The sequence below is a fragment of the Eumetopias jubatus genome, unplaced genomic scaffold (assembly GCF_037043125.1).
Source record: "Eumetopias jubatus isolate StellerSeaLion01/CBP00866 unplaced genomic scaffold, mEumJub1_p1.0 scaffold_8, whole genome shotgun sequence".
NCBI classification, from domain to species: domain Eukaryota; kingdom Metazoa; phylum Chordata; class Mammalia; order Carnivora; family Otariidae; genus Eumetopias; species Eumetopias jubatus.
Genome location: NW_028274814.1, coordinates 7,692,456 through 7,709,299, shown reverse-complemented (window position 1 = coordinate 7,709,299; position 16,844 = coordinate 7,692,456). Strand labels below are relative to the sequence as shown.

At 37.9% G+C, this 16,844-nt stretch overlaps 1 protein-coding gene across 1 annotated transcript in view; it reads right to left on the bottom strand.

Annotated features, from left to right (window-relative positions):
* The window catches only part of MPP7 (MAGUK p55 scaffold protein 7), a 287,565-nt gene that overhangs the window by 208,081 nt on the left and 62,640 nt on the right, over window positions 1–16,844 (bottom strand). Inside the window, exon 2 of the mRNA XM_028120937.2 lies at window positions 8,661–8,819. Coding sequence (XP_027976738.1) covers window positions 8,661–8,697 — 37 coding nt within the window. The 5' untranslated portion in view covers window positions 8,698–8,819. The remainder of the gene's footprint in view (window positions 1–8,660; window positions 8,820–16,844) is intronic.

Below are 16,844 nucleotides of genomic sequence, written 5' to 3'. Positions count from 1 at the left end.
TAAACAGATGAAAACTCATCCTGGGTAAGAATGCTGGGTTGTAAAATGGAGAACAGAACAAACAAAATGGTCATATGTGAGGAACTCTAAATGAATACTGATGATATAAAGCAAAATAAGGATGTCTTCAAGGTTGTGGCGGGTTTTTTGTTTTGTTTTGTTTTGAGAGAGAATTAAAACACAAGACACAATAGCACTTAATTTGGGAGGGAAGTATACAGGGTAAAAGTGTTCTAAGAGCCCTGGATTTGTCAGGATGACAATAAAGACACAGATTAAGATAGGATTTTATAATAAATGATTCATTTCATAATTTCTAAGGTAGCCACTAAAAGAACAGAAAGAGAATGTATTAACTTCAAAACTGTACACGGGGAAAACCAAAATGAGAAAGGAAAACCCTAATCAATCCAAAAGACGACATAATAGAAAAAGAAACTTAGAAGAATCAAGACAAGAAAACACAAAATATGATAGATTTTAAATTTTAAAAGTCAGACATCATAATTAACTGTACTGAAGATACTCCAGTTAAAAGCAAAGGCTGTCCAACTTGTTACCTCAGAAAGATCCAACTGTAAGCAATTCACAAAAGCTATTAACTAATACAGCAGGAATACAGAAAAGTTGACAATAAAAGGATAGGAAAAGATGTATCATGCAAACGTTAACAAAAAAAATAGTTACTTTAAAATAAAATGTATTAAGGTGCGCCTGGGTGGCTCAGTCATTAAGCGTCTGCCTTTGGCTCAGGTCATGATCCCAGGGTCCTGGGATTGAGCCCCGCATCAGGCTCCCTGCTCAGTGGGAAGCCTGTTTCTCCCTCTCCCACTCCCCCTGCTTATGTTCCCTCTCTCACTGTGTCTCTCTCTGTCAAATAATAAAATCTTGAAAAAAAAAAGTATAAAATGTATTAATTCACCAGCAAAATAGCAAATTTATATTTAATCACAAATTTAAATATATCCAACAAAAACTGGACAGAATTGCAAGAAAAAGCCAGTCATAAAGGGAAAGTATTTACAATACTTCTCTTGGTAACTGAGAGAATAAACAAACAAAAATCAGTAAAAACACAGAATAGTTGAATAACTTAACAAACTTGACCTTACAGACATATATAGAAAACTATACTCAACGACGGCAGAATATACCTTCTTTTTAGACACAGGTAGATACTTACAGAAATTGACTATGTAGCTGGCCATAAAGTCTAAACAAATTTCAACGGACTGAAATAATGCTAATTAAGTTTTCTGACCTCAAAGCAATTAAGGTAGAAATCAGGACCAAAAGATAAAATAAAAAATTCTTTTTTGTAAATTCAAGAAAATTCTAAATAACCAATTAAAAAAAAAATGATCCTAAGGTAATAAAACCAGTACCTAGGGAGAAACAGCCTTAAATGTTAACATTAGGAAAAGAAGAAGGTTGGGCACCTGGGTGGCTCAGTTGGTTAAGGAAAACAAGAAGGTTGAAAATTTATGAACAAATGTCCATAACTAGAAAAAGAATTTTTTAAAAATCAATGAAATAAAAACTAATATACAATGAAGAAAATAAGGCCAAAAGTTTTATATCTAAAAAGAGTAATGAAACTGCCAAAACTCTGGCAATATTAAGGAAAAAGAAGAAAGGACAATAAATAGCAGTATCAGAACCAAAAAGAAAATTAACATAGAAACTGCACACATGAAAATATTATACGCAACTTCTGCAGAAATTTGAAAACTTAGGTGAAACGGACCAAGTCTTAGAAAAATATAAATCATTAAAACTAACTCAAGAAGAAATAGAAAGCCTGAACATTCTTGCAATCTTTAAAATAGTTACCAGTATTCTCATCAAAAAGAAGATATCCAGGCCCAGGTAACCTAGACAGGTAAGTTCCACTAAAGGAAAAACTAATTTCAGTCTTTCACAAACTTGTCCACAGAAGTATAAAGACTTCTCCCAACTCACTCCATGAGGCTAACATGATACTGTGAAAATCTGATGAGAGAGAATGAGAAAGCAAAATTATAGGTGGAAGTCACTTGTAAAAGAGATATTAAAGTTATAAATAAAATATGAGCCAACTAAATCCAGCAGATTATATGGAGAAGATAATAAATTATGAACAAATTGGGTTTATCACAAAAATACAAGTTGGTTTAATAGTCAAAAATCAATTAAAAAGTCAAAAGTCGGGGCGCCTGGGTGGTTCAGTTGGTTAAGCGACTGCCTTCGGCTCAGGTCATGATCCTGGAGTCCCAGGATTGAGTCCCACATCGGGCTCCCTGCTCAGCAGGGAGTCTGCTTCTCCCTCTGACCCTCTTCCCTCTCGTGCTCTCTATCTCTCATTCTCTCTCTCTCAAATAAATAAATAAAATAAAATAAATTTTAAAAAAAGTCAAAAGTCAATGAAATTTGCTATGTTGAGATTCACAGGAAACAAAACATGATTGTTATAGTAGATAAATACAAAGCACCTGACAAAGTTCAGGGGCTATTCATTTAAAAAGTCATTTTGCAAACTAAGAATAAAAGGAAACTTCTGTAATCTAGTAAAGGGCACAGATGAAAAAATCTAGAGCAAATATGACAAAGAAGAAATGCTGAAATAATTCTTTTTGAGATCCAGAGCTAAAAACGAAGATGTTCACAATCACCACTGAGATTCAACAAAGCACTGAAGGTTCACAGCACCGCAGAGGGAAGCAGAGGCATTACTAGGTCATGGTGGGACAAATGGATACCCACATGGGAAAAATTAATACGGAGCCTGACCTCACACCTTACCAACAAAAATCTATTCTAAGGTATCAAGATCAAAATGGAAATGGAAAAGGGAATAAGTTAAGGAAATATTTCATGAATACAATTCAGAAATCACTAACCTAAAGAAAAATGGCACTCAACTAGTAACTTCTGCATACAGGATAGGGGAGGACAGCACCTAGGAGAAGGGGGTTGTAACACCAACTGGAACTACTCCAATTCATATGGTGTAATCGCATTTCTGAAGTTCAACAACAAGCAAAATTAAACTATATCGCCTAGGGAGCTTACATAAATCATAATCTAGGTTTTATGTATAGTATAAAATAGGAATCTTTTTTTTTTTTTTAATGTCCACCTCTAAGGATGTTGAAGAGATTGTGAATGGGAAGAAATACACAGGTTGCTTTCAGGATGCTTGATTTCTTGAACCAGATGGTGATCCCATGGCTACTGGCATTATAACCAGTTTTAAAATGGTCTTATAAAAGTTTTATGTGTATTTCTGTGTACATATTTCATATTATGATGTTTGGGGAAAAAAAAATCACACTTAATGAACTTATAAAACTAGAACATAGGTACTATGCTCAAAAGGAATGAGTCCATAAGATTGCATGGTACTCTCAGAGAAATAAAAACAAGGTCAACTCTCAAGTTGATCGAAGTGGTTTCCCATGAGGTACAGGTTAACAATTCTGATACTGCTTCACACGTACAGTGGAATTGATTACGTAAATGGATGGTGGATGGTGGCAGCCAGGCTTCTCACAGTTGGGAATCGGAATTTACAAAGAAATGAGGAAAGGAGGCTAAAATGATCCATTTGTTAATGAATTAGAGTTGGCGACATCAGTAAGAATTCATGTTTAGCCAAGTACAGTTACAGCTGATCACACACAAAAATGTTTATAATGTGTGTATCTACATGGATTAGTGTACACACATGTATTTCTTTGCTCTGTCAGATGACAAGACCTAAAAGAAGCAACACTGTAGTAGCAATGTGCAAATCATCACCCAGATCCTGGGTTCTAATCCCATTCCCCAGTAAAAGCCCCTAGGGCTCCCTGGAGAAATGGCTGAGTCCAGGAATGGAGCACTGTAAAATGAGCCTGGGGCACCCTGTAATGACAAAAGGAAGAAATTGTTAAAACTAAACAAGCAAGCCCACATTGACGGGAGCCGACTGAAATGGCTCCTGACAGCCAAAACTGTTAATATTTGAACAACAAAATAAATTCTGGATTGGATTATAACCCAAAATATCAATATCCGTTGAGTCCGCATTGATATGAATAAATCACTGAACAAATAAATGGGAGAAAAGAGACAAAATATTCCAGGTATATTACATAGATACTTTAGCTTCTTTTATTTTTTAAAGATTTTTATTTATTTATTTGACAGAGAGAGAGCACAAGCAGGGGGAGCATCAGACAGAGGGAGAAGCAGGATCCCCACTGAGCAGGGAGCCCGACGTGGGGCTCCATCCCATGACCCTGAGCCGAAGGCAGACGCTTAACTGACTGAGCCACCCAAGGGCCCCAATACTTTAGCTTCTAAAGCGGGGGGGGGAGCATCACACACTCCACCAGTGTGTGGCTGCACATTAGAGACCTCCTTCCCAACAGTACAGGATGGAAAGAATGGGAAAAGAGAATAACTTCACAGTGGAGAAACCCGACAAATACTACTTCACCCTGTCGGCCAACATCGACAGTCATAGGTCAAGTTGATAGGATGCACCCTTGATATGTTAACAATGGCACTTTACATCAGACAAATTCCAAGAGAGCAGAATTCCACAACACACCTGACTAGTGCTCCTAAAACGGTCAAGGTCACCACCAAAGACAAAGAAAGTCAGAGAAACCTTCACAGTCAACAGAAGCCCAATGAGACAATGACAACTAAATATAAGAGGAGATCCTGAAGCAAAAAAAAAAAAAAAAAAGATACTGGGAGAAAACTAAGAAAATCCGAATAAATTATATAGTTAACAATAGTGTATCGATACTGATTCACTAACTGAAATGAATGTACCAAACTAAGGTTAAGATGTTAATAATCAGGGAAACAAGGTATCAGGTGTACTGGAACTTTGTACTATCTTCATAATCTTTCTGTAAATCTGAAATTGCTCTGAAACATAAGGTCCATTAAAATTATTTTTTTAAAAATCCAAGAAAGAAAACCCAGGACATATATGTAATATTGGTGTACAACAGAGGCGGTATTACAAATTTATGTCAAAAGGACGCACTACTGAATAAGTGGTTTGTGGACTACTGGCTGTTCACGTGGGAAGTAAAATTTGATTACTGTTTCACACCACATGTAAATCACAGTTGGACTAAAATTCCAAATGTGTAAAAACAAACTATTTTCATTATCGGAAGAAAATCTTAGAGAACATCTTCATGACCTTGCAGTAGGTAGGAAAGCATAAGAAAAAATTAAAAAAAAAAAAACATTAACCATACAGAAAAGATTGATTTGTCCACAGAAAAGTTATCAACCTCAATAAAAGAAATGATACTATTTAAGAAAAAAAGGACAAAGGGTTGACCAAAAAAAATGGTGTTCAACCTAAAATGCCCCATAAATTATAAAATACAAATAAAGAAATTCTATAAAAACATAAGAAAATGATAATCAATAGAAAAATGGGAAAGGATATGAACTGACACATCAGAGGAACAAAGAGCCATTACACAGATGGAAATATGCTCCTTAACAGTAGTAATGCACATTTAACACTGAAAATACCATGTTTTACCTATCAGATGGGTAAAAATTACAGACTTATTATAATTTGAAGCTCGGTAAGAACATGGGGGAAAGAATCCTTAATGAACTGTCCATGGATCGTTAAGTGTTTTAACTGCTCTGGAGGACAACTTGACAACATCCATTCAATATTTACATCTTTTCTTCCAAAATATTACAAAAGGAGCAAAATCAAGTCTTTCATCAACAGAAGTATGGTTCACTAAATTGTGATACTATGGAAAAGTATGCCTTAGTTTAAAAGAATGAGGGAAATAACAGATGTATGTATAGATACAAAGTTTATATATACAGAGACACACACACACACAGACACACACACACACACCATGGAAATACAGTTCTGAGACATTACTTGGTATAGGAAAGAACGTTATAGAACAATCCAGAGAATGACAGAATCTGACTAAAAAGTAAAGACCTAAAACAATATATTTATATACATCCATATACATTAACTGTTGAACGTACAGAACATTCTTGAAGGATACTTATCAAACGGAGAAAGAAAATGAGATTGGGGGCAGGGAAAGCGCAAGTAAAGAATTTCTTTCTTTTTTTATCTATGCGTCTTTGACGAGGAGAGTGTATTTATGGATTGCTTGTGTAATTAAGCTTTTCTTTCCTTAGTGAAATAAGCAGAAAGGGGAGGGGGAGAAATGGTATAAGTTTTACATTGAGAGTATTTTCCCACGTGAGTACCATGGGCATCAGAACAGCTGTGAGCCACTCTCTCCTGCAGCATGAGCACCTGCCCTTCGGTTACAATCTCCAGCTCTGTACCTGGGAGAAACACTGCTGAGCAATACCACGTAGGGTAAAAAAGACCCCTGACCAGTACATCTGGTCTGCAAGGAACTACAAGGGAACCGTAAGCGTCTCATGCATGCACCATGCTTTGGAGGTTCTCTGAATGCAGGGACTCTTGGAACAGGCACATCTTCTCTGCTTGACTCAAAACTTGTCGGGATATACGGGTCAAAAAATATCACAAAGCCAGGTGTGAGTCACACGGGCACTTGAGATTTGCACCAAGTGAGCCAGGTACGTGTGGAAAAGTCATTTTCAAATTCTGAGCAGCCTCTGCTATTTTCATGAGCGACCCTTCGACTGCCCCATGAACTATAAATACTCCATTTTAATCATTCTTCGAGATAGCTGTAAGCAACAATATTTTGCGTTCAATTAAACTGAGGCATTTTTGGCGAATAGCAAGGCATAAAACTTATTCATTACACAACTGTAGTAAATTTATGGCTCAAATAAATTTTATCTATAATTTCCCAAACCACTATGGAAAGTTAAATCATTCATTTTACATAGTAGAACACAATGTGGGACTATATAAAAACTAAAATGAAGAAAAAAAATTTCCAAAGGACCTGGCTTCCAAGTGAATGTCTTTGAGAAAAGATTTTTTTATGTATTTGAAAATCAAAATCACTTCCTAAAAAAAACTAATCCTCGGTGTAAATTACAGTGGAAAAAAATCACTACTGATGAATAAAGACAAGACAAAACTTGCCAAAAGCTAAGTATGGATATGCTTGAGAGAGCAAAGAGTGGTATTTCCAAATCCGTGGTTCAGCTTTGTTGAAATTATGGTACCAGTACCCGCCCCACTGAAGACCACTATATCTCAGCTGCTTACAGAAAGGCACCGGTTGAAACCAAATTCAGGACGGTCAGTGCAACACAGAGAACATTATTTTTAGTCACACACTATGCCACTTCTTTTGAGGGGGTCTTAAAAATGCAATGTGTAGCTCCTCAACCCCGCTCACATTCTGTTTTAATAGTTCCGTGAAGGGTCCATGAATTTTTAAAAAGTGCTGATTCTCAGACCTATAAATACAGAAAACAAACTGATAGTTGCCAGAGGGGAGGCAGCCGGGGGGATGGGCAAAATGGGTGAAGGGACGTGGGAGATGCAGGCTTCTAGTTATGGGATGAGTAAGTCATGGGAGTTAAAGGCACAGCATAGGACATATAGTCAATGATACTATAACAGTGTTGTATGGTGACAGATGGTAGCTACACTTGCTGGGAGCACAGCATAAACCTACAGAGAAGCTGAGTCACTATGCTGTACACCTGAAACTAATGTAACATTGTGTATCGACCATACTAAAAAACAAACAAACAAAAAAACATTTTAATTAAAATTTCTTTTAAATGAAAAACAAAAAGTGCTGATTCTGGGGAACCCCAGAATAAGACTTCAAAGGGCCACTGACCTCCCTCGCCCACCTCCTGAAACAGGTCAGGAGCACAGGATTTTATACATGCATACATACATGAGTTTCTTCCCTTCCTTGGAACCCTTTATTTGAAGGACCACTGAATCTTACCACCGATAATAAAGGTAAAATATGCTTGCTTGTTTCACCGGAATCCCTTAATGACATATATCAACCTCAGAATCGTTTTTTAACCTCTGGGGACAGGAAGAAAGAAAACGCCAGAATGGAATAGATACTTTGTTTCATTTCTTAAAAAAGTGAGAGGTCTGGCATGGCAGAAAGTTCATACGTGTTATCAAATCTGAGTGAAGGGTGCCTGGGTGGCTCAGTTGGTTAAGCGACTGCCTTCGGCTCAGGTCATGATCCTGGAGTCCCGGGATCGAGTCCTGCATCGGGCTCCCTGCTTGGCAGGGAGTCTGCTTCTCCCTCTGACCCTCTTCCCTTTCGTGCTCTCTATCTCTCATTCTCTCTCTCTCAAATAAATAAATAAAATCTTTAAAAAAAAAAATCTGAGTGAAGAATAAAAGGAAAATCACGCTATTTGCTATGCTTTTTTGTATGTTTTAAGATACTCATTTTTTTGAAAGCAATTTAAACACATGGCATTACTCCAAAAGGCAAGCCCATACGAGAGCATCAGCACGAGCCACCACTCCCTAGAGAAAACAGTGGTTCGTCAAGGTCCTTTGACAACTTTTATATTGCGAGGATGCATCACAGTTGACATTTTGTGCCCCTCAACGCGGGTTCCAGAAAAACAAGAGTGATCTGTTTGCGCTTACTTAAAGCAACGCTGTTTTCCACGGTGAACAAAAAAATTTCAGTAAGAATGGAAGGAAACCTGGCCCTAGTGGGTTCACGTACCTGTGTCGCTCCCAGATCCTGTTGACAAAGCTGGCATGATGCAAGCCGCTGAAGGCTGGGACAGCCACACCACTCACCACTTAGAAAGCCACAGAGAACTGCAGTCAGTAGCCTGCAGCCACGCTGTCGACCAAGATTTATATATCGAGCAGGCTGTTTCTAAAAAGAGAAGAAAAACACTTTAAAAATAATAATAGGGAAGACTACTAAATTGCAACATTCTACGACTAATTCAGAGTTCTTATTCCAACACGCTTACCAGAGATCATGATTCTTCCAAATTTTGTCTACATGCTACGTGCACATATGAAGTGTGAGAGTTTTTTATTTGGATGTGAAATTTCTAATTAAAACCACGAAAGCTCCTCATGCAGGTATCAAGGCTTCCTGAAAGATTTTTGCAGTTGGTTTGAGGGCTGCTGAATGCAGACTGAGAACGTAAAGAAGGTTTTTAATGCCAGTGCTATTCTCAAATCCTTTGCCTCTGTTACCGAGATCCCACGCTCTATTTCTAATGCAGAACAGCGACTCTGTAGATGGCAATCTGTAGATGGCCAACAACTTATAAATACTTGTAATTTTTTTAAATAGCTCATCCTAATATGCCAACTGCAAAGTTCTCTAACTGAAACTGCAAATCACCTGGAGAAACTACTAGAATTGAAGATGTTAGAGATTCCCAGAAGTGTTAACAATCAAAACGAGACCTCCCAATCCAAGCTAATACACAAAAGTCAATTCTTTCGGTAAAATACTAAGCTTGGACGCACTTTGCAAAATACCAGTTTTTTTCAAAAGTTGTTTTAACTACGGTTTATTTGGACAGAAGCAGTAAGGCACTGTTGTCTCGTAGCCGAAGAGCAAGGACTCCAGAGTTTGGCCTAATCTCTCAACCTGCTAAATCTGTGATCTTGGACAATTTATTTAATCTCACTGCGCCTTCACTACCTTCTATACATATGGAGATTAACAGCAATTTAGAACCATTTGATAATTAAATACGCTAAGGCTCACAACACAGCATCTGGCAGGTGACCAGCAAACAAGAAATGCTGGCTATTATGACTGGAGCTGTTTAATTCAGGCAATGAGATTATAAAATGAAAACATAAAGGAAAGTAGCGAGATTAAAATTTACACTGGCCTGACACCTAGGAGAAGGCCGTGTGGTTTAAATTTGGACCACTGCTGCCTAATAACAGAAAATACACTACATTTACATTTTTTAGAAATCAGAAGCCCCACACAATGTGTTTAAGTCCATTTTTAATGCATTTTCCCCCAGTTCTCTATAAAGCAAATTCAGTAATTTAAAAGCATATTTTAACATATATTAACAAGAAAAACATCCTATAAACACTCAAAAAACTGGCTCACTTCAACCCATGAAGCCTTTAAATTGCTGATTCATATTACAGGATAAGGAATAATGAGCTTGCCAAATTTCACTTGAAAAAGTCTAAGCTGCAAAATTCTATTAAAACCTTCTAAATTAGCTTTTTAACTCTCAAAGCGAATGTTAGTATGAAAAAATTCACCAAAGAGACTATCTTGAACGAGACTATCTGAAGCAATGACCTGCATTTTGTTTCATATTGCAAAGGCTAAGTTAAAATATGCACAGAAGATTGTTAATTGAAAATATGAAGACAGTTATTTTAAATACCAAATAAAATATAAATCACGAAGCTAAAAAGTAAGTGAAAAAGACAAGTTTCATTAATTCCCATCTCTGAGGCTGTTTTCCCCGATAATTTTAAGAGGCAATTCTGCTTTGCTTTCATAAATTATTCTAACAATCAGGATTAAAATTCAACTACATAAAAGTGTTCCTTAATTCAAACACAAAAGTAGTAAGAAACAGACCATACGTGATTTAAAGAAGGCACTCAATAAGACTTTTGTTTTGATGAGAAAAAAAGGAGGAAACGGTTGAAATTTGCAAAGCGTATTCACACTCATTTCTACCATTAGGGCAATATGTATATGCGTGTGGGTAGATAGTTACTATATGTGTGTGTTATGTGGATAATTTAAGCTCCTTATGCCAAAAATCATAATTTAAATAGTATAGACTGCTTAACTACAGAAATATACAATAGTCTATATACCATATATGCTACCCCCCTCTTCACGCCTTAAAGAACTTACAATCCTTCACTTTTATAAACCACAAACACCATATAATAAGAGATCTTATCTTATATCAAACATTCTATTACTACTAAGACAACCTTACATTCGCATGGCAAACACCCTTCTGAGTTGATATTCCTGCTGTACACATAAAGCCACTTATGAAAGGCCTCGGCATTTCTCACTTTTTATTTCATGACAAACACCCAAGGTTAAATTTTTCCAAAGTCATATTACTTAAGAATTATATGCTACAAAGTAATTATCTTCTCAGAACGTATGTTAAGTGTATGTTATAAGTATAACGTAAGTATAAGCGTAAGTATACTTGCAAAAGTATACAAAGTAAATGGTTTGATAAAAATCCCAACCAGTAAAAAGTGCTTACTAGTTTGTGGACCGAAGCAGAGTTGCTGGGTTTAACTTTCAAACTGAGCTAAATTTTTGTAGTAATCATGTTATTTTCTTTGGCTAAATTTATTGAAAATACTTTGGAATTTGTCAGAAACCAGCCATAATTATTACTGACTGTTGTATGGAATCAATTTACTACAACACAAAAATACCAGCTGTTACAGTATGTCCTGAGAGGGATTACCGAATATTCTTAAATTGAAGTTCAATCCATCTTTCCATAAAAAGAGAGAAACCCAAACACCAGGAACCCAACAGCAGTATCAAGTGCACCTGAAACATTTACAATACCCAATAGAACTATTACAACCCTCCTTTAAAAAGGCTTATTTTTGAAATTTCATTATTCCAGTCGTACCTTGCTTCTATATATCACACAGTATCAGGTTCTTCTGGCATTGATCATGTGGAAACAGTGAAATATGTGAAGGTCTACGAGCTTACAACGTTCAGTTTCTACTGGCCCTGGGTAACCCCCTTAGGGCTCCCGTGGCATTCATGACATCTAATGGTCAACCGCGGAAGTGCAAGTGTTTGTCGCAGAAAGCTTTTTTTGGTTTTTTGAGTTTTCCGTAAAGCAAAAATTGTCTTATTGCACCCAGAGAAATTATCATCTGCAGAAATTTTCATTAATATGCACACACAACTATTAAGAAACATACACTCCCCCTGGGTGTCTCCCATCCCTCTCAATACTTCACTGTGACACCGCTTCTGACACCAACTGTGGTTTTCCAACACCAAGCGATCCTGCAGCAGGAGCTGAGTGTCCTGCAATTTGAGTCAATTCTGGCACTCTCCACCTGGAGACAGCATCCCATCCCACAGGTTAAGGGCACAGTCCCACAAGACTGCCCACGCCCCCATGTTCATTGCAAGTTCAGGCGGTCACCTGTGCTTCTAATCAATTCACTATAAATCAGAGGTTCCCACGAACTCCAGCTTGGTTTTTATTAATTTGCTGGAGCCACTCAAAGAACTCAGGAAAACATTTACTGACTAGACCACCGGTTTATTAGATACAACTCCGGAACAGCCAGATGGAAGAGATGCACAGGGCTCCCATGCCCTCTCGCTCTCTGGGTGTGCGACTCCCTCCCCACCGCCCACCTCCACGTTCACTAACCCAGAAGCACTCTGAACTCTGTCCTTTCAGGTTTTTATGGAGACTTCATTCTATAGGCACAAGTGATTCAATCCCTGACCACTGGTGACTGATGCTGCCCTTAGCCCCCCTCACATCTCCAGAGGTAGAACGGCAAATTCCAACTCTCTAATCAAGGCTCGTCCATGGGCAACCAGCCTCCACTCTCAGGAGCTTTACCAAAGGCACCGTGTTATCATAATCTCAGGTGTGGCTGAAAGGGGCACATTATCAGTAACAAGATAACCTTTATCACTATTATCACCTAGGGTTTTATTAGGAGCTCTGTGCCAAAAATGGGAGGCAAAACCAAATGTATCTTTCTTATCATAAAGCACAATATGACACCTAACCACAAGTTTAAGCAGATGAACAAGAAATCAAATGCTGGACCTAGTTTCCAAACACTTTTCCTCTCACAGAGTATGCAAGAACATGAAAACATTTTTAGATTTTATTTATGTATTTATTTTACAGAGAGAGAGAGAGAACGGGAGCAGGGGGAGAAGGAGAGAGAGAATCTCAAGCAGACTCCACGCTGAGCACAGAGCCCAACATGGGGCTCAATCTCATGACCCTGAGATCATGACCTGAGCTGAAATCAAGAGATGGACACTTAACCGACTAAGCCACCTGGGCGCCCCAACTTTTAATCAGCTCATGGTAAGTATTTAAAAATCCTATTAATATTCTACCGTTTCAGGAGACAGGAACTGTACCCAGTAATCCAACTGCAGGTTACTTCACCAGTCACCAATATTCTAAATTACACTTTCAAAATCGGACAGAGCAATAAAATAATACAAAGAGGAAACTTCTTCTAAAAAAAATTTATGATCCCAGGTCCTGGCATGGAGTCCCGCATCAGGCTCCTTGCTCAGCGGGGAGCCTGCTTCTCCCTCTGCCTGCCGCTCCCCCTGCTTGTGCTCTCTCTAGCAAATAAATAAAATCTTAAAAAAAAAATTTGTATCAGATTTTTTTAGAAGCTCGATTTGAAAGATTTATTAGTTATATATTAGCCAATGCAAGCAGCAAACTGGTATCTGTTAACATTATTGAAAACTTCATAAATTAGAACTGTAAGACAATAAAGGAGGCAACACATAGCTAGGTGGCATAAATCTGCTTATCTAAAATGGTAGTTATACCAGCAGTTCTCTGAGTGTGGGCTTCAGACCCGCAGTGGTCTCCCAAGACCCTCTCGGAGGGGTTCATGAGGTCAAATTATCTTCATACAAATACCGAGATGCCATTTGCCTTTTGTACTGTGTCGACATCCGCACTGATGGTGAAAATGGGAAAGACTGCTAGTACCAAATTGAAATTATTTGTCCTCGTACTCTACAGTGCCAAGCACTCTCATCAGAAAAGAAGAAAAAGAGGAGGAGAAAGAGGAAAAAAAAATGTTCACTCTAGAATGTTCTTAATGAAGTAAAAAGTTCTGAATCAAATTACTAAATGATTGCCTCTTCAGCATCCATCTTCTTACTATTCGGTGCGATGAAAGGACAAGCACCCAGAAAGTACGGCTGCTGTAAATGAAGTCATGTCTGTCTCAAAGAAAAACATCTGTGTGATGGTTTCTTGTAAGCCAAACTAGTCGGTTTTTGCGTGGAAAACTATTTTTACTTAAAAGAACAACTGAAAGACAAGTTATCCAGCTATTCACCTTAATCAGGCTTGAGTATTTGGTAAACATTTTCTTGAAAAGGAATGAAATGAATCTGGGACTTTGAAAAAAACTAACAGTATGTGTTGCTAATGATAAAACAGAAGATTTCGAGCAAAAAATAGAATTGTATAAAACTTGCGTCCACTAGAGGCTGCCGTGGCCTCACTTTGCGAGGTGCTGAGAAAACCAAACACACTGGAACCCAGCCCCTATTTTGCATAGTTCCAGTAGCTTCTCAATACACAAAGGCTCTTCTGATATCAGTGGCAATATTAACCAATGTGATTTTTTTACAAAGTGTCTATATGTGGATTGTGAACCAATATTTTTTGAAAATATCAATATATGATATTAGAAAATCATGCATGAATAAAAGATTCATTCAAAGCGCAAGACAGAGCAAATGGATTTCATAGTTCCAATATGGTAAGTTTATGGATACATTTTCAGATTTCACATTGCAATTCCTTTTTTTTTTAATGTTTTATTTATTTATTCATGAGAGTCAGAGAGAGAGAGACAGCGGCAGAGGCAGAGAGAGAAGCAGGCTCCCCGCAGAGCAGGGACCCCGATGCGGGACTCAATCCCAGGACCCTGGGATTATTACCTGAGCCGAAGGCAGACGCTTAACCATCTGAGCCGCCCAGGCGCCCTGCAATTCCCTTTAATAAACAACCATGCAACAAGTTTTGGTGTCGTATCAAAGAACCTCCACAATTCGCTGAAAGGGCTATCAAAACACTCATCCCTTGTCCATCTGCAGGCCTGTGTCATTTTCTTCATACCCTTCAACCAAAACATATAGCACAGATATGGAAATGGCGGTCTATTAATCCAGGCACCAGAGAAATTCCCAACTTACTGAAGCTTTTGTTTTGGGAAAGAGTTATTTTTCATAGAAATGTTATTTTGGGGCACGTGGGTGGCTCAGGGACTTAGACGTCCGACTCTTGATTTTGACTCAGGTCAGGATCTCAAGGCCCCACCTCGGGCTCTGTGCTGGGCGTGGAACATGCTTAAGATTCTCTCTCTCCCTCTCTCTCTGCCCCTCCCCCTCATCTCTCAATCCACCTCTTTAAAAAAAAAAAAAACAAATGTTATTTATGTTAACAGGTAACAAGTTTAATACTGTTATTTTATTTTTCAGTAATCTCTACACCCAATGTGGGGCTGGAACTCACAACCCTGAGATCAAGAGTCACACACTCTACCGACTGAGCCAGCCAGGCGCTCCTAATATCGTTATTTTTAAATGAATTGAAATAATTTTTTTCATTACTCAGTTTTAATTTCCAATATGGTAAACATCAGTATAATGCACATAAATAAAATTCTTTGGAGTCTTTAATAATTTTTAAGAGTGTAAAAATGTCCAGAGACCCTAAAAGCCAAGAACTGCTATTCTATGCCAGGGATAAGCACACATTTCCTGCCAAACCAGTAAATATTTTAGCCTTTGTGGTCCATATGGTCTCTGTCTCAACACAGGCAATAGACGTATGAGTTTGGTATGACTTTGTTCCTATAATATTTTATTTATAGAGACTGAGAGAAGAAAGAGTTTGCTGACCACTATTCTATGCCATGACACCCTATCTGCTAATCCCCTAAAGATCTAAAAGTAGCATGCTTTCCAGTAACATTTTTATTATTTTTTAAATATTCAAAGGAAATGAGTTTCTAAAAACTATTTCCACTGTTTAATGCAGAAATGTATGCAAAACAACAGTTACAGATTTTTAAACTATGCAGTTCCTAATCATATACAAGTCACATTTGAATTTTGTCTATTCCAAGAATCTTATAGTCTGTCAGTACACCAAGAAAATTAAAACCAACTTAAAACTGGCAACATGTTAACTGCTATATGTAAGCAAATATGCTTTATACAACCAAACACAAAAAATCCTGTCTCTCAAGGAAAAGGGGAAAATTATGAAAAGTTAAAAACACGTCACATTTTATCAACTCAAGAGGGTTCAATTATCACATAACACAAAACTCCTATCATCTCCTTTCCACAAATGGAAAGGAAGATACCAAAGCAAGAGAAAAAATAGAATCCCACTGAAAGAATCCTATAACATTTTGAAGACTCAAAAGAGGAGAAACACTGCTTTATAACCCCCAGGTGAAAACACCCAAGCTTTAAAGCCATTAGGGAAGTCTGCAAGGAGCCCTGGCACACTTGCTCAAGGGGCATTAACCACACAGGTCAGGGCTGCCCTGGTCAGAGTTCTTGGTGAGAAGGCACACACTGTCCCACTCGCTCACTCAGGTTCCCCGTCTGGAAGCACTGGTGTAATGAATGAACTGACACTCACAAGCAACGACCTCATTCCAGACTATGCAAACCATCCACAGCAAATCAGTGCATCATGACCCCCGAGGTTTTCCCTCAGACCGACCTCAAGTAAAACCAGTGGCATTTCTAGAGCTGTACACTCCCCCACCTCTCACAGTGGGACACTTCTTTTCTGATGATGACTTTTTTTCATTATATTTATGTTCTACCACCCACTACTAAAAAGTACTGGACAGTCTTCAAGATTATACCATTAACCATCAATGACCCACTTTTTTTTTTTTCCCCTGTATTTTGACACTCTCCTCCAATCGGGGGGGATGGTAACTTCATATTTTCGTTGACCAATTATCAACTCCAGATCCATCCCAGCATTCCATCAGCATTCCCTTAAGTCCTTTCTATTGGAAAAACCAATCTTGTAATCATCTTTGATAATTAAGATACATCAACATAATTTTCTATTTTTGCTGGGCTTTCAACCCCCACTAGATTTCCCTAAGGATGGAACCC